This window comes from Cucurbita moschata, unplaced genomic scaffold (genome assembly GCF_002738365.1).
Source record: "Cucurbita moschata cultivar Rifu unplaced genomic scaffold, Cmos_1.0 Cmo_Scf00007, whole genome shotgun sequence".
In the NCBI taxonomy this organism is placed as follows: domain Eukaryota; kingdom Viridiplantae; phylum Streptophyta; class Magnoliopsida; order Cucurbitales; family Cucurbitaceae; genus Cucurbita; species Cucurbita moschata.
In genome coordinates, this window is record NW_019268523.1 from 1,887,026 (window position 1) to 1,906,570 (window position 19,545).

The window sequence follows — 19,545 nt, forward strand, 5'->3', positions numbered from 1 at the left end:
TGACAAAAATACCCTTCATTAGCCAACTTATTAACATGCTCTGCCACTAACTGTAGCGATGAACATAAGGGCGGTGTTGTTTCTAATAATATGGGCTAAAATTCCCACTGACCGATCGGAGGAACTAGGTTATATAAATAACCTGGCAGCAACCGCCGCCGTGAAAAGTTCCTCTTCTTCGAAGGCTTCAATTCCCTAAAACCCTAAAAAAACCCCAGCTCTCTCTGAAGATTCGAGATTTCTGTGTTCCGAGATGAATAACTTGAAGCTTTACACCGAGAGCTCTCTCAATCTCGAATTGCAGACCGATGAAGAAGTTGTACAGTTCTCCGCCTTCGACATTGAGCGGAATCGTCTCTTCTTTCTTTCCTCCGCCAATTTCGTATACACTACTCAGCTTACTTCGTTCCATGTGAGTTCTAACCTTCTCGCTTTTCAAATTCGTCTTCTTTCTGTTTTTTTATTTTTTTTATTTTTTTTATCGAATCAATTCTATGAGGTTTCGATGTTTTACTGTGCTAAATATGCTTGTTATTCGCGTTTTTCTGTTCGATGTATCAGAATGAAAGAATGAAGAGCGTAGCCATGTTGCCTGCGGAAGTTCATCATATAGACGTGGAAACTGGGGACTGTGTTACGTCCTTTGATTATTTGATGGAGAAAGAAGCCCTGATAGTGGGAACTCGCAGTGGACTTCTTTTGCTGTTTTCCGTGGATGGCAGTGGGAGTGAAGTTGTTGGCAGGGTGGAGGGTGGTGTGAAACGCATCTCACCTAGTCCAGATGGTGATTTGTTATGCATAATTTCTGGGCTTCGGCAGATTTTAGTAATGACTCATGATTGGGATTTGATGTATGAGAACACTCTCGAGGATTTTCCTGAAGGTGTGTTGACGTACGTAAGGAGTTCTTCCATACTTTAATGAAGGGGGTATTTTTTGTTATATCTTACCTATCTCAACATGTGTATTGCGGTGTATACCAAATTTATATGCACCTGGCTCACTGATAACAAAATAATGACCTTTTCGTAGAGCTTTTTTCTTTTCATTATGCCACTTGCTATTTCCATAGAGTTGATGAACTTTGTTTAACCGATGACTTTTGAGCACACATTTAACTACTTGATGACGTTGGCTGCAAGGTGCTCCTTGTTGTTCTCTGGTCATTTTAAGGACCATCCATGGTAACATTAGAAATGGTTTCAATTTCTGAATATTAGTTAATATATGGTTGGATTGTGTTTTCAGGTGAACCAAATTTTTCAGAACAAAATGATTTTGAAAGTTCCATTTCTTGGCGAGGTGATGGAAAATACTTTGCGACACTAAGTGATGTCGAAAATTCTAATACTTCACTCAAGAAGCTCAAGATCTGGGAGCGGGATGGAGGTTCCTTGCATGCTTCATCTGAATTTAAAAACTTTGTGGAAGGAGTTTTGGATTGGATGCCCAGTGGAGCCAAAATTGCAGCTGTTTATGATAAGAAAAGTGAAATTGAATGTCCTACTGTAGTATTTTTTGAAAGGAATGGATTAGAAAGAAGTTCTTTTCATATTAACGAGAAAAATAGTGCAAAAGTTGAACTTTTGAAGTGGAATTGCAGTTCAGATCTTCTTGCTGCTATTGTTAGATGTGAAAATTATGATTCTGTAAAAGTCTGGTTTTTCAGCAATAATCATTGGTACTTGAAGCATGAAATTCGGTACTCAAAGCAGGATATGGTTAGTTTTGTATGGGATCCAACAAGGCCCCTTCAGTTATTTTGTTGGACTGTTCATGGACAAATTACAATGTACAACTTTATATGGATTTCAGCTATCATGGAGAACTCAACAGCATTGGTCATTGATGATGCAAAGATACTAGTGACCCCTCTTTCTTTATCACTCATGCCACCTCCTCTGTATTTATTCAGCTTGAAATTTTCAAGTGCTGTCCGTGATGTGGCCTTTTATTCTAAGAATTCCAAGAGTTGTTTGGCTGCCTTCTTATCAGACGGGCGTTTATGCACTGTTGAGTTTCCTGGAGCTGATTTCTGGGAAGAACTAGAAGGAAAGGAATTTTATGTTGAAGCTTCATCTTTTGAATCAACATTTGGCTCCTTTCAGCAATTTGTGTGGTTGGACGTGCATAAACTTCTTGTTGTTTCTCATTATGGGTCTGACGACTATAATTATGTCTCTCAAGGCTCCCCAAACGAGGAGCCTCTTGGATTTTGTTTATTGGAAATTGATCTTGAATGTTCTAAGGATCATGTTCCAGGTTTACCTACATGTTCTGCTTGGCATGCAAGGATTTCTAATCGAAAATTTATTGAAGGACCAGTCATCTGTGTAGCTTCAAATCCTGCTGAGAACTGTACTGCATTTCTCCAGCTTAATGGTGGGGAAATTCTTAAGTATGCATCAGGGTCAGGCTTTTCTCGTGAATTTTTGAAGCAGGAGGATAAGAGTTTTTCATCATCTTGTCCCTGGATGAGCGTGGCTTTGGTGGATAATAATGGGTTATTAAAGCCCCTTCTTTTTGGACTTGATGATGTTGGGAGGGTTCATTTGAATAGGATGGTAGTCTGCAACAATTGTAGTGGTTTCTCTTTTTACTCAAATTTGGGTGACCAAATAACTACGCATTTGATTTTAGGAACTAAACAGGATATGCTCTGTATTCTCGACATTCTGGATGTTTTGCATAAGAAAATAGACGAGGAATACAACTTTTTCCAAGCTAGTAACAAATGCAAAGAAGAAGGTAGAAACTTTATTTATATATGGGAAAGAAGCGCCAAAATTGTTGGTGTTCTACATGGTGATGCTGCTGCTGTAATATTACAAACAGCTCGAGGAAATCTAGAGTGCATATATCCAAGAAAGTTGGTACTCGCATCTATCACTAATGCATTGATTCAAAGACGCTTTAGAGATGCACTTCTTATGGTTAGGCGCCATAGGATAGATTTTAATGTCATTGTTGATTACTGCGGTTTACAGACATTTATCCAGTCTGCGGCAGATTTTGTGAAGCAAGTTAATAATTTTAGCCACATCACTGAATTTGTTTGTGCCATAAAGAACGAAAATGTAACGGAGACCTTGTATAAAAACTTCACATCCAATTCATGCATGGATGACAATAAAGTTGGAGCACTGAGAGTATCCAAAGATTCTTATGTAGAAAACAAGGTTTCTTCAGTCCTATTGGCCATAAGGAGGGCTGTTGAGGAGCATATGATGGAAAGTCCAGCAAGAGAACTATGCATTTTGACCACCCTTGCACGTAGTGATCCGCCAGCACTTGAAGAAGCTTTGGAGAGGATAAAAGTCATACGTGAAATTGAACTGTTAAATTCTGATGACCCGAGGAGAACATCTTATCCTTCTTCTGAAGAAGCTCTTAAACATCTCTTATGGTTGTCTGATGCCGATGCTGTTTTTGATACTGCGTTAGGCCTTTATGATTTAAAACTTGCTGCTATTGTGGCAATAAACTCACAGCGGGATCCAAAAGAATTTATCCCTTATCTTCAGGAATTGGAGAAGATGCCATTCCTCCTAATGTGCTATAATATTGACCTAAGATTGTCAAGATCTGAGAAAGCTTTAAATCATATAGTTTCAGCTGGGGAGGATCATTTTTCTGATTGTATGAACCTAATGAAGAAACAACCTCAGCTATTCCCTTTGGGACTTAAGTTGATCACAGATGATGCCAAGAAGAAATTAGTCCTTGAGGCCTGGGGTGATTATCTCAGTGATGAAAAAAGTTTTGAGGATGCTGCAGAAACTTATCTCTGCTGTTTCAATTTGGAAAAGGCTTTGCAATCATATCGTGCTAGTGGTAACTGGAGGCAGGTGTTTATAGTCGCTGGATTGCTTAAAATGAGAGAAGACGAGATATTACAATTGGCTCATGAACTTTGTGAAGAGCTTCAAGCTCTTGGTAAACCAGGTGAAGCTGCTACAATTGCCCTGGAGTACTGTAGGGATATTAACCGTGGGATGGGGTTGTTAATTAGTGCTAGGGACTGGGAAGAGGCTTTGAGAATTGCTTTTATGCATCAGAGAGAAGATTTAGTTTCAGAAATGAAGAATGCATCTGTCGAATGTGCAAGCTTGCTTATTGGTGAATATGAGGAAGGATTGGAGAAAGTCGGGAAATATTTAACTCGATACTTAGCTGTTCGGCAGAGAAGACTACTTCTTGCTGCTAAAATCAAGGCAGAGGAAAGTTCAATGAATAATTTTGATGATGATACTGCGTCAGAAGCTAGCAGTAATTTGAGTGGAATGAGTGCTTACTCAGCTGGGTATGTATTCTACGCTTCTTTATCATACTGCTTTGCTGTTCTTTGATATTTACGAAGTCTATCCGTGTTTGCTATATAAATAAGGTACTTGTGTTTGGCTATATAACCTTTGGAAGTTTAACCTTTAGTGTTTGCTAAAGTCTCCCCTGAATGTTGTTTCTTGACTCTAAAGGTTGTATGTTACAAATGGTATCAGTGTCAGATACCGGGCGATGTGCCATCAAGGACACTGGCCCCCAAGGGGGGTGTAATGTGAGTTCCCACATCGGTTGGAGAGCGGAACGAAGCATTCCTTATAAGGGTGTGGAAACCTCTTCCTAGTAGACGTATTTTAAAACCTTGAACGAAGCATTCTTTTGTGCTTCTCTAGTATAATTACTCCCCTAGAGGTCCTAATCTACCTGTACTTGGAAAATTTCTGAACTCTTCAATAGATCCTTACTGATTCTGCTGATATTGTATGTATGGTATGTATAGTTTGATGTGGCAACATTAAAACTTTATGTTTCGGATAACTGGCTAATCCAGGACAAAGCTGTCGGAATTTTTTGCTCGTTCTTTTTTCACATTGTTTTCTTTTTCAAAATATAATCTTTCCTCTTTCTTCGAAGTTCCATTTTTCATGCCAAGCCTTATTTCTTCGAACTCTTATTATTTGATTGAACATGACGAAGATGGAATATCAGTCTGCTAACATATCTTTTATGAGTGAACCTGGAAAGATGCTGTTACTTATATTTGGCAAAGCCATCCTCAAATTACGAACAGAAGCTCTTATAAAAATTTTTATGAACAGGAGTAGAAGGAGTTCAACTGTTTCCATGAGCACAACTGCAGGTAGGAAATCAAGAGAGGCAAAACGTCAGAAAAGTAGGGGGAAAATTCGTCCGGGAAGGTATCTAAACTGATGATTTTTCTTATAACTATGGCATCTTGTTGCTCATGAAATAACATTATATTATTTTACACGTGTAGTCCTGGAGAGGAGATGGCTCTTGTTGAGCATTTAAAGGGCATGTCTCTAACTGCTGGGGCTAGGTCTGAGCTTAAATCTTTATTGGTTTCCCTTATGATGCTGGGAAAGGAAGAAACTGCAAAGAAGCTCCAACGAACTGCAGAGAACTTTCAACTTTCACAAATGGCTGCTGTAAACCTTGCAAATGATACTGTTTCTAGTGATACAATAAATGAACAGGCAGACACATTGGAGAATTATGTACAAGCATTGAAAAGCGAAGTCCAAAAATTGGAAGATTTCTCGTGGCGTTCTAAAGTGTTCCTCTCTTCATGACTGGTTAGCCTCGGTAACTCGAAGCTCGATACTATTTCTTGTAACATTTTCAATTGTGTTCTAATTTTCTTTTTTATTCAGTATTCAGTTCAAACTAAGGGAAGAAACCTGCTTTCAAATTGAAGCACTGGAGTAGGTAGGTCTGGGTGAGCAGAAGAATGAGTTCTGATAGAATTCTATCCAAGTTTTGCAGAAATCTTTTGCTTTTAGAATCTCTGTATCAGTAGTGATCTTCATGCTGAGAGTTGAAAATTTTAGATGAGGATCTTATTTAAGTGATTACTGGATTTATCTTTTGAAGATTTATGAAAAAAATTATAGTTTTTTTTTTTTTTTTGCTTTCTACTATGACATCACTAGCAGTGAGTCTTAAGCCAGAGAATGTGGTTAGAATCCGAATCAGAGTGTTTGATGATGATTTATTCTTTTTCCTTCTTCAGTTTGTTTAATAACAAGATTATGAATGTGAAAGACAGATTTGATGATTTTAAAAGAATGATTTTTATTTTGTTTTTCTAACCTTTTTTCGTTTGACAAAATGATTCATTACAAAGCATTGGATTAAAAATTAAACTGGAAGATGGATTATTATGTTTTTCAATTTGATTATTATTTAGCCGACCGAACTTTTCTAAAAAATTCAATTGATAATTTTGACTAATTTTTAAATAATTTTTTTATAATTTATTTATTTGAATAATTGTTAAAAGTGGCAGGTCTACCTGTGGGAAGTTGTCCTGCACAATTGATAATTTTTAAATCATAATAAAAATAAAATTAAACGGTGACTCATACTTTGAAATACAGCTGCTTTAAGAAAAAATGAAAAAAAAAGACCCACTAAACATTGGTAAATAAAAAAGGGGATGAAAAAAGGGCCTAATCGGGTTCGAACCGGCGACCTCTTGATCTGCAGTCAAATGCTCTACCACTGAGCTATAGACCCTTGATTGATGATGATTTTTTTCTTTTTTAATTTATTTAAATAAAATCATTAAATTTTCCGTTTGAAAAGATGATTCAATATAAAGCATCAGATTAAGAATTAAACTGTAAGATGGGTTGTTATATTTTACAAATTTGATTATTATTTAGCCAACCGAACTTTTCTAAAAAATTCAATTGATAATTTTGGCTATAATTTTTTAATAATTTTAAAAGAAAAGGTCATTAGAATTTTATTTATTTATGCAGAATTAATAAAAATAAAATTAAACGGTGACTCATAGGTTGGAATACAGCTGCTTTAAGAAAAATGAAAAATGAAAAATGAAAAAAAGACCCACTAAACATTGGTAAATAAAGAAGAGGATGAAATAAGGGCCCAACCGGGTTCGAACCGGTGACCTCTTGATCTGCAGTCAAATGCTCTACCACTGAGCTATAGACCCTTGGTTGATGTTATTTACGATATTTTATATAAAAACTCTAATTAAGAAGTTTGAAACTAAGTAACTTGCAGTTGAAACGATTGAATTCGCATAAAGTTTTTACAATTGCCTTCTCAAATTATTTATTTAGCAAAATTTCAATTATAGTTCCGAATTTGCAACTTTACTTTCTAAACTTCCGATAATAAACAATTTTGGATCTCAAATTTATCACAAATCTATTAAATCTATTATAGTTCAAAGATTTATTTACTTACTATACCCAACTCAACTAGTTAATTAAAAAACCTAACATGTATGTCAAACTATACCCAACTCAACTCAACTAGTTAATTAAAAAACGTAACGTGTATGTCAAACTATACCCAACTCAACTAGTTAAAAAAAATATATCATCGCATTAATAAATAAATCTAATAGTCAGAAGGAAAAAACAGTATAAATTAGTCTGTGAGATTGCACCGAGAAAAGTTCATCTTAGTCAAAATAATTGCTAGCAGTAATGCGTTTAAAAATATCCCATAAGGTGAATTACGGTCTCCCAAAAAGCACAAGCGGGAGCTTTACAGCAAACCTTGGTCACAATTTAATTGGGTCATGAAACGAAGATGAAACCACAAGGAGATTTGAGTAGAAACTCGAAAATCATTGAAAATTATTCCGAGTGGTTCTCCTGATAAAACCAAACTGGCATTGATCCATATTTACCCTGTGCATATCATAAATATCCATCCAACTAAAATCCACCAAACCCAAAGAACAGTCATCCTTTAAATTCTTAGGTAAAACCTCTTAAGAACAAGCCAATATTATCATATAGCATCATAAAAGGCAAGTTTGGAGCCCACAATCTATGAACACCACCAGCTCTGGCATCACAATGACTTAACCCGACCCCGACCGACTTCTAATAACGTCAAGCCCCATCTCGGTAGGATCAGTTGCTTGCAACTCCACTTGGATGCCATCCAACTCCCTCTTGAACCTATCCTTGGAACTTGCGTAAATCATCTTGCTTCTCACCTTTGATGTATCAGGAGACCTTAATACAAGTGATAAATCATGAGTCAGAATGCATGTTCATAAAATGAAAGAACCCGTTTCAAAAATGAGAGCGAAGGCTGTGTAGTGCATTTACCATGCAATGAATATAATCCTGCTCTTTTGGCAATTCTCTTCAGTCACAAAATCGAAATCATAGACTGCATATCGGCATTCATCGGCAGGGAGGCTGGCAGCGAAGTCCTCATAACTTTGAGATGGCTCGCCAAGCTTTTCCACCACAACCTGCTTCAGTTTTTCTTCGATCTTGAATACTATAAAACGGAAGGTTCTTTTGGCCTTCAAATCCAGAAACCTAAGCTTGCAATCATCATGCACAGCCATCCCGGATGCTGCATTTGCCTGTGAAAGATTGATTCACAAATATAAATTATGAACTGAGAGAAACTAAATCTCCATGGTACCCATGAACCCCAACCATAGTAATAGTCCAGTGCAGGCTAGATAAAGACGATGAAGGAAAAGTGGCCAATTTCCCATTTCTCTAATGAGTTCACATCTTTGCTAGAAAATACGTCCATGCAGCTCAAATTTGATAAACAGATACCTGGTTGGAGTGTGAAAATAGTGTTGGGGGCTGTGAAGCTTCATATCTTTAAAATACAACAAAATAATACAATTACTCCACCAAACGATTTAAACAACTACCGATTCCTTCTTTTCTTAATTCTTTTTCCTGGGGGAGGAAGTATGGAAAGAAAAAGTCTATCTCCAACTAGCTCTAGAGTGAGAAGTGAAGGTACTTATAAATTATTGTCGACAAATGACATAGCCAAAAAGGCAGCGGAGTTAATTATAAGTATAGAGAGAGAGAGAGAGAGAGAGAGATTTCCATTAGACAGTGTTATAACCAAGGACTGCTAGAAATATTGCTAGCACGAGAGAGTAAAGAGCCAAATAAATTCTTAACATAACAGGTCATTTACTCTTGAAAATATCCAAAGCTACTTAGAGATAAAACATAATAGCAACACATTCTTCGATTCAATATTCCCTACTCCAAGGCCTTTCAAAAAAGAGTTAACAAAGTGCTTAGATCCTAGCTTCTTTAAAGGAAGCCCTAAAAAAGACATTACAGTATGAACACAACCTTCGGTAAAACTTGACCGTCCTTTAATGTGAAGAAGGCATACTTTAACCAGCTCCTACCTGAAATTCTAAAGCTGCTGCCTTTTAATTTCTAATCGAAATGCACCTTCGAGTTCTGATGCTCAACTTTTTAGTCTATGCCAAACAAGCCTCCTATCCCCATTTCCCAACATTCACACATTAATGGTGATGGTGATAAGGGAGAAACAAACTAAGAAATAATGGAAGAGAACAAAGAATGAACAAGATGAGGGAGGAGAGGGCGACTCATAGACTCTCCTCAAGTGGAATATCTTAAATTCATGAAGGAATTTAATGGTGATGGTGACAAGCACCGTAGGATAAAATGTACAAATATGAGATGGACTACTCCGCTAATAAACCTCTACTTAAATAGTTAATTTGATGTTTACCTTTCCGATCCAACATCCTTCAGTTCTTCCCTTCAAACCATATCGTTAAGCACTCCTAGCTTACCAAATTATAATTTTTTTTATTTTTTTATTTTTTATTTTTTTATTTTTTTATTTTTTATGGATTCATCATCTCTTTAGGATCATGCAATGAAAAATATCACGATACTAATTATCCATCAACACAAATGCATGTGTTTAAACCACTGAGATTATCCCCTTTTATGAGTAAAATGAAAAAAATAATTACAAAATTAATTAAAAGATCAATAAAATAATTGGACCGATGCATCCTCCTTTTACAAGAACCAGTCCAAATTTTCTATTACATAATCTTGAAATAACTATAATTCGAGAACAGAGTACAGTTACAAGGTCCTAATGAAAATTGCAACAAATGTACGAGAATATAATAAATCGCGTTACATCAACGGTGGCCAATGCTTTTACCCACACGCTTACAAGTGCATGGCAATCGATATTAAAAAAAAAAAAAAAAAAAAGGGAACAGAGATCAAGCACTAATATGTCAGCATAATCAACAGTCTACGGCCATTCAAACAATAAACAAGCAGACCAAAAATGATCATCGAGAAGGAAAAACAAATTAACCACCAATCGGTGCAGCGATTTACAAGGATTCCGTTTCTAATCAACCAAGAACTCCACGGATCGGAGAGAAAAGCAACAAAGATGAACAAATAGAGGAAGAATAAAGAAACAAATTAACAAATAAATGGAAAGAAAAATCAACAAAAAAACATATAAATGAGTGGAACGAAGCATAGAAGAGGCAAGAACACTAACCATTTTGCCGAGAAAATAATGGGGGCGAGAAGACGAAAGAAATGGCGAGAAAGGCTGAGAAAAATTAGGGCAACCAGAAGCGAGTTGATAAAGAAGATAGAAGAGAGGGTGAAGGGAGGAGGACGATGGGATGGGAAACGAGGGCTGTGCTGTGCAAAGAGATTCGACGCTAATTATTAAAATCCAATATTATAAATATAAATTACAAATAATAATAATAATTAATTAATAATAAAGTAATAAAATTGTGGTAGCGGATCACCCAGGGGTGGGGGCGATTGCTAATGTCACCGAGACGGTTAAAAATCCGAACATTCTACCAATTATTTGGTTCCACCTAATTTTTGCGGTGGGCATCGTTTCGGCTGATTTGATTTATAAAAAATAAATTCATTTTTGGTATATACTTTGTAATTTATGCATCTTTTATGGCAATTAACCTAATTTTTTGGAATTTTTTAAAAATTTTATACGGACTCCAATTTATATTTCAATATTATTTTTTAAGATTTTCCGACTGACCGACTGTTTTATTCCATATTGGTTATTATTTTTTATTTTCACTATATAAATATAACTCAATTAATTTATATTTCAAACTACAATAATAATAATAATAATAATAATTATGGCAGGATCGGTAGCAATTAATTCATCGTGAAATTAGCCCACAGAATAAGGTTGGTGAACCGACACGTCGTTTTGATACATCATACTGAATTCACGACACCAAATTTATGTCCTTATCGAGGGCTATTTTCTGGGTAAAAGTCACAGGAACCACACATAGTCCTTCACTTCTTAGATTTCCTTGCCTCTGTTGAGTTCCCTGAAGAAAAGATAAAGTTTCAGACAGACCCACCTTAAATGGAGCAGTAATTTTTACAATTATTTCTTCCTCTTGAAATTTCACCATAAGAAGCTGAAGATTTTTTACAGTTTTACCTGAGGATTTAGGTTTTTGTATGCGCTACTCTGCATCTGAAGTAGATTCTGCTCCCAAGCCAGGAAAAAAAAAGCTATGAATTTCAAGCTTCAAGCCACCTTTTTTAACCAACAAAAATACTTAAGCAATAAACTTTAAAGTTTATATTCTTCCCGTGCCTTGTCTACTCAGCTTACTTGGATTGAAATTGTAATAGCCTAAGCCTATCGCTAGTAGATATTGTTCTATTTGGACTTTCCCTTTCGAGATTCTTCTCAAAGTTTTTAAAATGCGTCTGCTAGGGAGAGTTTCCACACCCTTATAAAGAATGTTTCGTTCTCCTCCCCAAACGAGGTGAGATCTCACACAAATGATTTTAAAAAGACAAGAACTTAAACTATGGAAGTAACGGGAAAGCTCGTGTCTCAGTGAATTGTACCTGAATGTGTTCTTGAACGAATTTGATATAAAGACAGGCTTCTTGAAGAACAGATGCGGTATCAGTCTACAATAAGTTAACAAAATGAAATTCTGTTTAAGAAAAGGAATTACTTCATATTCATATGTTATTTTATAGTCTACTTTAAGAAGAAAATAAAATACCAACCTTGCCGTAAGGGGAAACCAGCTTTTGAAGGGCAGTAATTTTATCACTAAGCCTTTGGCTTCTCCTTACTGGTTCCTGCAACTACAAGCAATAAAAGAGAAATGAAAGTGTACAACTTTGGGAGGGGTTCACTCTACCCCATCCTTAGGCTGTTCTTGTTCTTGTTTATATTAATCAAAGGCACTGACCTTCATTCTCTTGTTATCCCCTGCCAGATCATATGGGGCTGCTTGTACGCCTTTCTGGGCGAAGAACTCGCGTTTCTTTGCATGCTATTAGGCCAGAAGGTTGAAGGAGTACACAAAGTTTTTCAGTAGAAGCAGTAAATCCATGGAAAGTTGAAGTTTTAAAAGAAAGCAGGGAAATCATTAGAGGGAATGAGGTTTTACCGATTCATTCTGCGGAAAAGAAATCTTCTTGGGAAACAATACCGACTGTGGTGAAACATTTTCAGTCATGGAGTTACTTGCATTGCAACCTTCCGCAAACAGAACACAATTATTACCCCACTCAAAAGTGGCCTTTGAAGTTCAGAATTTTGTTAACCAAAATTACAGAGTTACATAGGGCAACGTAATGATGAAAATCAAATGATATTATGTTATGTCGTTTAGTGCAATCATTCTTGAAGTAGTTGGTAGAAATATGAGGGAAAGCAAACATGAAATCAGGAAAAATCAGGAAGAACATTAACCCATATAAGAAAATCAAGAAGAAACTGACTACCTGGCTGGTAGGTAATAGGGTGCTGACAAGGAATAGTGAAGCCTTCACCTTTTAGCTGGCCATCATTGTTGAATAATTTGGACTCCAGACAGAAGCCACTGTAGTTAATCAACAAACTTTTTGAGGAAGATTAAGACATATGTATGTGTGAATGCATAGATCTATAGATATATAATTTTTCTCTCTTTATCTCTAATTAAGTTCGTCAACTTAGAATTAATCCCAGGACTTTCAATGTTATCTCTAAAGATCCGAAGCCCCTACTTCTCGACATTTGCCAAGGTGTCCATTCTAGCTTATTGGTAGAGTTTGATAGAAAACAAGCAAGAGGGTATAGCTGTCATAATATAATACTTAGTTATGTTCAAATAAGAAGGTCGATATTTTTGTAAGCCTTCATGGTTCATCCTTTAAGACTCATCTCACCAGTCACTCCATCAAAGAAGAAAACGGAAAATGGAAGAAGAAGTAATAGTTAAGGAGCATTAAAAGAAAGTTGGCCTAGTATTTAGGGAGTTTGGTTTTTATACGTGAGATCCACGTCAGTTGGAGAGGGGAACAAAACATTTCTAATAAGAGTGGAAACCTCTCCCTAACAAACACATTTTTATAACCGTGAGGCTGATGGCGATATGCAACGGGCCAAAGTGGACAATATTTGCTAACGGTGGGTTTGGGTTGTTACAAATGGTATCAGAGGCAGACACTAGGCAGTGTGCCAGCGAGGATGCTAGCCCCCCAAGGGGGTAGATTGTGAGATCCCATATCGATTGGAGAGGGGAACAAAACATTTCTGATAAGAATGTGGAAACCTCTCCCTAGCAAACGCGTTTTAAAACCATAAGGCTGACAACGATACGTAACGGATCAAAATGAAAAATATTTGTTAGTGGTGGGCTTAGACTGTTACATTATATGTGCCATGACCGATCAGTGCTAAGTGGTAAACACCTAGAAAGTGATGAAGTTGATTAGATAACATTCCAATAAAAGTAGTTCAAACCCAAACGAACGGATTTTAGATCATTGCTTATATATGCCCCAAGTTTCCCTCGTTCTTTCCTATGAAGTTCTCCCTCAAAAAGGAAAAATAAACGAGTAATTATCCTAACATAAGTCCATGCCCTTGTTACCTCATCAAACTATGGTCATACAAGAAACGAATGAAAAAGAGAGAGAGACAGAGAGAGAGAGAACTGATACATACTAATAATTAACCACCTGCGATGGAACATCCATGTTAACCAGTAAAATCTCACTGTGTCCTGCTACAAAGAAATTTATAAGTGAGAAGTTACCATGCAACAAATTTATTAAGAAAACATCTTGTCATTTAAGCCATCATGTTAAGTATATATATACAATAAACATATCGTACACTATCGATGAAAGAATAGAATTTCTCAATGTAAGAAACTGATCAAGAACGCTTCCCCACCAATATCTTTCAACCTCCTTGTTCTTGGAATGGAACAACAAGCTTACAGAGAACCTCTCTGAATTTCAGAGTCAATGGCCAGATCTACAAATCAAATATCAAAAGCTGTATTTCCCTATGTATTCCAAATAGTAATCCTAATAGGAGGAAGGGGAGAAGAAGAGGATCAATAGACTGAATTCACTCTTCAACCATAATAGTTCTATTAGTTTAAATTATTTTTCTTTCAGAATCCATAATCTCCAAAATTTTCTCGAAAACTGAAATAAAAATGAATTGTAGTGAACAAAGAAATTTCATTCCCTGATTCTCACCTCTCAGCAGCACCAAGCACGAGCTCGCTTTCTTGCGTTACCAACTCGACAGGTGGTTCTATAGGCATGAATCAACAAAGGCAACAATATAACCTGAAGGAGCCCACAAGCACAAAATGCATATATATTAAGAGAGTGAGAGTTTGGGGCACTTTGGTAACTCGCCCTTTTGCTGGATAGCAAGTTATTTACTCAGAAAAGAAAATGCACGTTAAATTAACTTGGTTTGATAACCATTTTTTTTTATATGAAAAGAGATTCAAATTGATGATTTAATAATACAAGCATACTAAAATCAACTCATGGTCAGAGTAAACAATATTTTACTGTACATAATGGAGTGATGAATCTGTAACTGTTGGTAATATATATTTTTAAAACAGAATCAATAAGCTGCAAACAATGAGATTTTATTGTCTATTATAACTGTGATTGTTATAGAAAATAAGAACAAGATCTGTTGAGTGCGAGGATGAAAATTTCCCTTTCATAGAGAGTTCTAATATCACAAGCATATTCAATGTATGAAAGGCATATAAAACGACCAACTGACTAAGAACCTTGCAGAGTGAGAAGAGGGTCGGCTTTACATCTAAATTTTGGCAAATTTTGTAGCTATCTGTTTGGTTTCGCTTTCACCAAATTTGACTTGGTTTGATTCATACAGATAATTGCAGGATAGGTGGATAGTATAGCTAGTCAAATATAGATATAAAACTATATAAAATTTGGATCTCCTTTCATAGGTTAGTATAAATTAGCGTACAAAACTATATAAAATTGTACATTAGTCCAAATAATTATGACAAAGTTTATGCATTATATACCATTATAGAGTGCATACTATCTAATTTCAACTTTAACAATAAAATAAGTAATCATAGAGGACCTAAAACAATAATAATAAGATCATATTCCTAACCTGAACTAAGAAATGGAGATTATTTAGATGTGTTTACACCATGGATCCATTTTAAATCATTCCAGTTCAGCCATTGTAACAGTTTAAGCCCACCGCTAACAAATATTATCCGCTTTGGCCCGTTACATATCACTATCAGCCTTACGGTTTAAAAACGTGTCTACTAGGGAGAGGTTTCCACACCCTTATAAGGAATGTTTCGTCCCCTCTCCAACCGATGTGGGATCTCACAGCCATCTTCTAGTCCCTTTTAACTTTGTTAGAAAACTACAAAACATCTAGAAATAAATAAGAGCCAAAGAAAAAAAGCTAATTAATGGGATGCCCACTAAGCCTAATTCTTTAACAGTGGCCTAAATTTTCTAATTATCACAATCAAATATACAACCTTAAATTCACAAGAATTCAAACTAGTATGACAGAAAGTAGAGATCCAAGATCACATGATTATCAGTAAATGATAGGCAAGCAAGATTTTAGTCCCTACATTTCATGAAGATCACAGTATAATCACTCTGAATAATCAATGAGTATGAAACCTATCAGCATAATTGTCTTCTCAGGTTATAAGTTCATTCATCACCATATTGTTGAATATTTCTATACATTCACCACTAACCAAAACAGCTTTAGAGCATGACATATGGAAGAACAATAATAGCTGCACATATACAGACAAATTATAAGAAAAAAATATCTTCATATGGAAATCAATTCTATTATGGAAGGGTGTTTTCTATTTGAGATCAGCTATTTAGGATTGTAGTATACGTCATTGTTCTAATACATATTAACAAGTAGAACCAACCATTAGTTCTCCTTAACACCGACTCTATAATCTTCTAATTCTAGATAATCTAGCTGGTAATACCTATCCATAAAAGGGTGTTTAGTTCACAGATTAAACTTATGAAACCCAAATTTAGAAGCCAAACCAAAATCTTAGGCTATATGAATATAAACTTAACTCTTAGAAGACGTTCATAATCATAAATCTACAATCTAAATACAGATTACCCAATTCTAACTATGCAGATTATATGAGCTCACATTTTCAAGTGTAAGCCAATCATCAACAAAATGTTTTGTCTATCAAGCATTACAGAGTACTAACATTTTTCTGTCCATCAAAAGACAGCAAGCTTCTGGTTGTCTTCTCTTCAAAGGGAGCAAGATTCCATGTGTCGGATTCTGAAGCTGAAAAATTAGTCAAACAATATTTATAAAAATGGAGTTGACAACATGGAAAATTTTTAAAATGTCAAATGGATTTGGCTTCTAATCTTTGTATCTTTCCATAAAGCCGGGTGATTCCTTTTCGTATCGTTTGTAGTCCAAAATCAAGCTCCGTTTTCGCATAGTTGCAATATTAAAATGAATGGGCTCTTGAACATGAAAATGTATACTGATTCAGAGTGAAAAAAAAAAAAAACATAGATAGAGACCGAACAGCAACTGTCTTCCGTGAAAAATCTACAGAGAAATGTCAAATTGAGCGACGGGATCGAACGAAAATACAGAGAGCGATTGACACACCTCAGACTCGGAAATTGGCAGCATCTTCTTCTCTTTTGATCGCATTTTTTGGTTGATTGCAGTGTTCTGCAGAAAATTCATAGTCCAAGTCTAAGCAAATTTGTAAATTTTATATTTTATACCACGGTCTAAAATTAATAAATTTAGCTCATTCATTGTTTTTTGTCATTTTTATTTTAATAAAAACTTTTATCATGAAATTCTCAACCGGAGAACGAAACATTTTTTTTATAAGGAGGGTAAAAATGTAACGGCGCAGATCAACAGGAGAACGAAACATGTCTGCTTAAGAAAGGTTTCTACACCCTTATAAATGGTGATTTGTCCTCTTTTCCAACCACTCCAACCAATGTGTGACATCAGAGAAAACCTCTTATTAATTAGACTAGTTTTAAAATTTTAACGATGATGACAGTTTATAAATAATAATATCCGTCCATAGTAGCAGTCGGATGGGATTATAAATTTGGTTAAAGTTATTGGAATATATATATATATATATATGAAACAAAAAATACATCTTGAAAGTAAATAATTAAAATTAACAAAAAATCAGTAATAAATATGTGGGCCGAAGACATGTAATTTGATTTTTTTTTTTTTAAGAAAAAAAAAAGCTTCCCGCTCGGCCCAATTGGTGAGATCGGAATTGGGGCCGCAGAGCGAATTTAGATATATTTTTAACGTAGTATAAATACGCTAGGGTTTTATTCCTTTCTCTTCTCTCTCAGCTGTGGAAAGAAGCCCTAGTCGTCCCCCATTTGGTGTCGCCCCTGCAACTTCCGTTTCTTCTGTTCTGTACGTGGTTTCTTCTGCCCTTCATTTTCTATCGCTACTGACGTTGTAATCTAGAAATTTGTTTTGTCTTTCATCTTTTATGTTCAATTACTTGTTCTAGTTGATGGTTTAAGTATATACGTCGAATTTATATACTGTTCGAGAGAGAACTTGGAAGTCGCCGGACAGGGTTGATTGCATGATTTGTTGATTAATCTCATAGATTTTCTTGTTATTTAATGGTTCCCATTAAAACTAGGGTTTTAGGAATTGGGAACGATATACACATTATTCGGTTCCAAGAGTGGTGGCTGGCAGTTTGTATAGGACGATATAGTGATTCTTTTAAGCCGTCAGTCGATGAAGGGTTGATTGTATGGTTTGTTAATTAATCTTATGGCTTGTTTTGTTATTTAATGATTCCCATTTGAACTAGGGTTTTACGAATTGGGAACGATATTCGCATTATTTGGGTCTAAGAGTGGTGACTGCCAGTTTGTAAGATGATAAAATGATCTTTCTAGTTGTTAAGTCTAATTTTGCGACATACTTAACTTGAAATGTGGGGATTTACGTATTTGCAGTAACAATGGTGCGTGTGAGTGTTCTGAATGATGCTCTTAAAAGCATGTACAATGCTGAGAAACGGGGGAAGCGCCAGGTCATGATAAGGCCATCTTCCAAAGTTATCATCAAGTTTCTTCTTGTTATGCAGAAGCATGGTATTCATTATTAAGAAATTCGGTCAATCTCATTCTTTGCACTTTAAACCTCTTTGATTTTAATTCTATTCAAAATTTCATTGTTATAGGATACATTGGGGAATTTGAGTACGTTGATGATCATAGGTCAGGCAAAATCGTCGTTGAACTGAATGGGAGACTCAACAAATGTGGTGTCATTAGTCCCCGTTTTGATGTGGGTGTCAAGGAGATTGAAGGTTGGACTGCAAGGTTGCTACCCTCAAGACAGGTATTTTTTTTTCTTTATTTCTAGTATTATGCTCCTGATTACTGTGTTTTTTGCCTAAGCCAAACTCTTACAATAACGATTATCGAACGTTTACAGTTTGGATTCATTGTGTTGACAACATCTGCGGGAATCATGGATCATGAAGAGGCCAGAAGAAAGAACGTTGGCGGTAAAGTGCTTGGCTTCTTCTACTAAGCAATGACGTGAGATTTATTTCTTCATTCGGTATTTTCTGCACCTTTGAACTTAAATGGGAAGCAGTAGAGAGTCCTGTTTTGTTTTAGTTGCCGTTTTGGTTAGTGGGAGGATACAGGATTTGGCCTGCATTCTTTTTGAAGACGTTGATATTGTTTAATGAGCCTTTTCTTAATCTATTAGTTCTATTTGTTTACCGTAATGAAAACTGAAATTGTTGTAGTTGGTCAAGCTTCTGAATCGATTGCAATTTTCTCGAAGCACATTGATCTTCCCACACCATCAATTTGTTTGTTGTATAGCTTGCTTGTGCGTATGGTTTGGCACTTCGGCAACCTTATGCGTAAGCAAGCTATCTCGATGTTTATGGTCATTTTTTGCTTGAATGAATCATGGTTAAGAAATATGTTATCTACTGATTGATTAGTAAAATAAAATAAAGCATTCCAGTTGATGACTACTAGGAAGTGGTCTGCCTTTCTGGACAACTAGGTGCCATGGTTGATATGAGTTCATAATCGCGGTATTAAGATATGAGTTCATACATTGTCTACTTTTTGAACCGTTGATCTCTTAACCGAGTGGGATGTCTCGACTCATCGAGTTAATTGTAACTCTTTACTGCTTATCCTTGCTATTGACAAGGATTCATTATTTGTACAGTTATATCTATAATGAAATATTTCATATATTGAAAGCCAGTGAAAATTTATTGGAGGCGAAATTGATTTGTTCCTTTTTATTTGTAAGCCAAATTTCTTGCACCTATTCAATTTT

The 19,545-nt window shown here is 35.7% G+C and overlaps 4 protein-coding genes and 2 non-coding genes across 11 annotated transcripts; 2 read left to right on the plus strand and 4 right to left on the minus strand.

The window, feature by feature from the left end:
* The first annotated feature begins 89 nt into the window (after positions 1-89).
* LOC111444773 (elongator complex protein 1) lies at positions 90-5,927 on the plus strand. Of its 3 annotated transcripts, none has more exons than XM_023082815.1 (6): positions 90-412; positions 562-883; positions 1,249-4,303; positions 5,100-5,198; positions 5,279-5,607; positions 5,683-5,927. In XM_023082815.1, exons 1-5 carry the CDS (start codon positions 254-256, stop codon positions 5,592-5,594), a joined length of 3,951 nt encoding a protein of 1,316 aa, XP_022938583.1. In that variant the 5' UTR covers positions 90-253; the 3' UTR covers positions 5,595-5,607; positions 5,683-5,927. The 3 variants fall into 3 exon arrangements, with proteins under 3 accessions (XP_022938583.1, XP_022938582.1, XP_022938580.1); XM_023082814.1 differs by having other exon boundaries at positions 5,279-5,597; positions 5,676-5,927; XM_023082812.1 differs by having other exon boundaries at positions 5,279-5,597.
* LOC111444777 (40S ribosomal protein S15a-1) lies at positions 4,337-19,028 on the plus strand. Of its 2 annotated transcripts, none has more exons than XM_023082821.1 (4): positions 4,337-4,340; positions 18,186-18,323; positions 18,413-18,573; positions 18,670-19,028. In XM_023082821.1, the coding sequence occupies exons 2-4, from the start codon at positions 18,191-18,193 to the stop codon at positions 18,766-18,768; spliced, it is 393 nt and encodes a 130-aa protein (XP_022938589.1). In that variant the 5' UTR covers positions 4,337-4,340; positions 18,186-18,190; the 3' UTR covers positions 18,769-19,028. The 2 variants fall into 2 exon arrangements, with proteins under 2 accessions (XP_022938589.1, XP_022938588.1); XM_023082820.1 differs by lacking the exon at positions 4,337-4,340 and adding an exon at positions 17,483-17,622.
* Positions 6,469-6,540, minus strand: TRNAC-GCA. The gene has a single exon. It is a non-coding gene; the product is annotated as a tRNA-Cys (tRNA).
* On the minus strand, positions 6,914-6,985 carry TRNAC-GCA. Its single transcript has one exon. It is a non-coding gene; the product is annotated as a tRNA-Cys (tRNA).
* On the minus strand, positions 7,631-10,543 carry LOC111444776 (actin-depolymerizing factor 2-like). The gene is made up of 3 exons (XM_023082819.1): positions 10,357-10,543; positions 8,124-8,389; positions 7,631-8,027 (listed from the first exon to the last, which is right to left on the minus strand). The coding sequence occupies exons 1-3, from the start codon at positions 10,357-10,359 to the stop codon at positions 7,871-7,873; spliced, it is 426 nt and encodes a 141-aa protein (XP_022938587.1). The 5' UTR covers positions 10,360-10,543; the 3' UTR covers positions 7,631-7,870.
* LOC111444774 (transcription factor bHLH112-like) lies at positions 10,977-14,657 on the minus strand. Of its 3 annotated transcripts, none has more exons than XM_023082818.1 (9): positions 14,367-14,657; positions 13,822-13,879; positions 12,615-12,712; positions 12,278-12,366; positions 12,077-12,160; positions 11,889-11,963; positions 11,721-11,786; positions 11,302-11,349; positions 10,977-11,185 (listed from the first exon to the last, which is right to left on the minus strand). In XM_023082818.1, the coding sequence occupies exons 2-9, from the start codon at positions 13,851-13,853 to the stop codon at positions 11,078-11,080; spliced, it is 600 nt and encodes a 199-aa protein (XP_022938586.1). In that variant the 5' UTR covers positions 13,854-13,879; positions 14,367-14,657; the 3' UTR covers positions 10,977-11,077. The 3 variants fall into 3 exon arrangements, with proteins under 3 accessions (XP_022938586.1, XP_022938585.1, XP_022938584.1); XM_023082817.1 differs by having other exon boundaries at positions 11,889-11,969; positions 13,822-13,882; positions 14,367-14,655; XM_023082816.1 differs by having other exon boundaries at positions 11,889-11,969; positions 14,367-14,653.
* Positions 19,029-19,545: the final 517 nt, after the last annotated feature.

What these genes read in the sequence shown, in the direction of transcription:
- LOC111444777 (XM_023082821.1), top strand. Translation starts at nt 18,191, where the DNA reads ATGGTGCGTGTGAGTGTTCTGAATGATGCTCTTAAAAGCATGTACAAT. An exon ending in TCTTGTTATGCAGAAGCATG is followed by an intron (nt 18,324 to 18,412) that starts GTATTCATTATT and finishes TCATTGTTATAG; the next exon opens with GATACATTGGGGAATTTGAG. An exon ending in GGTTGCTACCCTCAAGACAG is followed by an intron (nt 18,574 to 18,669) that starts GTATTTTTTTTT and finishes GAACGTTTACAG; the next exon opens with TTTGGATTCATTGTGTTGAC.
- LOC111444773 (XM_023082815.1), top strand. Translation starts at nt 254, where the DNA reads ATGAATAACTTGAAGCTTTACACCGAGAGCTCTCTCAATCTCGAATTG. An exon ending in TCTCGAGGATTTTCCTGAAG is followed by an intron (nt 884 to 1,248) that starts GTGTGTTGACGT and finishes TTGTGTTTTCAG; the next exon opens with GTGAACCAAATTTTTCAGAA. An exon ending in ATGAGTGCTTACTCAGCTGG is followed by an intron (nt 4,304 to 5,099) that starts GTATGTATTCTA and finishes TTTTATGAACAG; the next exon opens with GAGTAGAAGGAGTTCAACTG.
- LOC111444774 (XM_023082817.1), bottom strand. Translation starts at nt 13,853, where the DNA reads ATGGATGTTCCATCGCAGGTGGTTAATTATTA. An exon ending in CTTTTCCGCAGAATGAATCG is followed by an intron (nt 12,161 to 12,277) that starts GTAAAACCTCAT and finishes CTGGCCTAATAG; the next exon opens with CATGCAAAGAAACGCGAGTT. An exon ending in GGGATAACAAGAGAATGAAG is followed by an intron (nt 11,970 to 12,076) that starts GTCAGTGCCTTT and finishes TATTGCTTGTAG; the next exon opens with TTGCAGGAACCAGTAAGGAG.
- LOC111444776 (XM_023082819.1), bottom strand. An exon ending in AGGATTATATTCATTGCATG is followed by an intron (nt 8,028 to 8,123) that starts GTAAATGCACTA and finishes ACTTGTATTAAG; the next exon opens with GTCTCCTGATACATCAAAGG.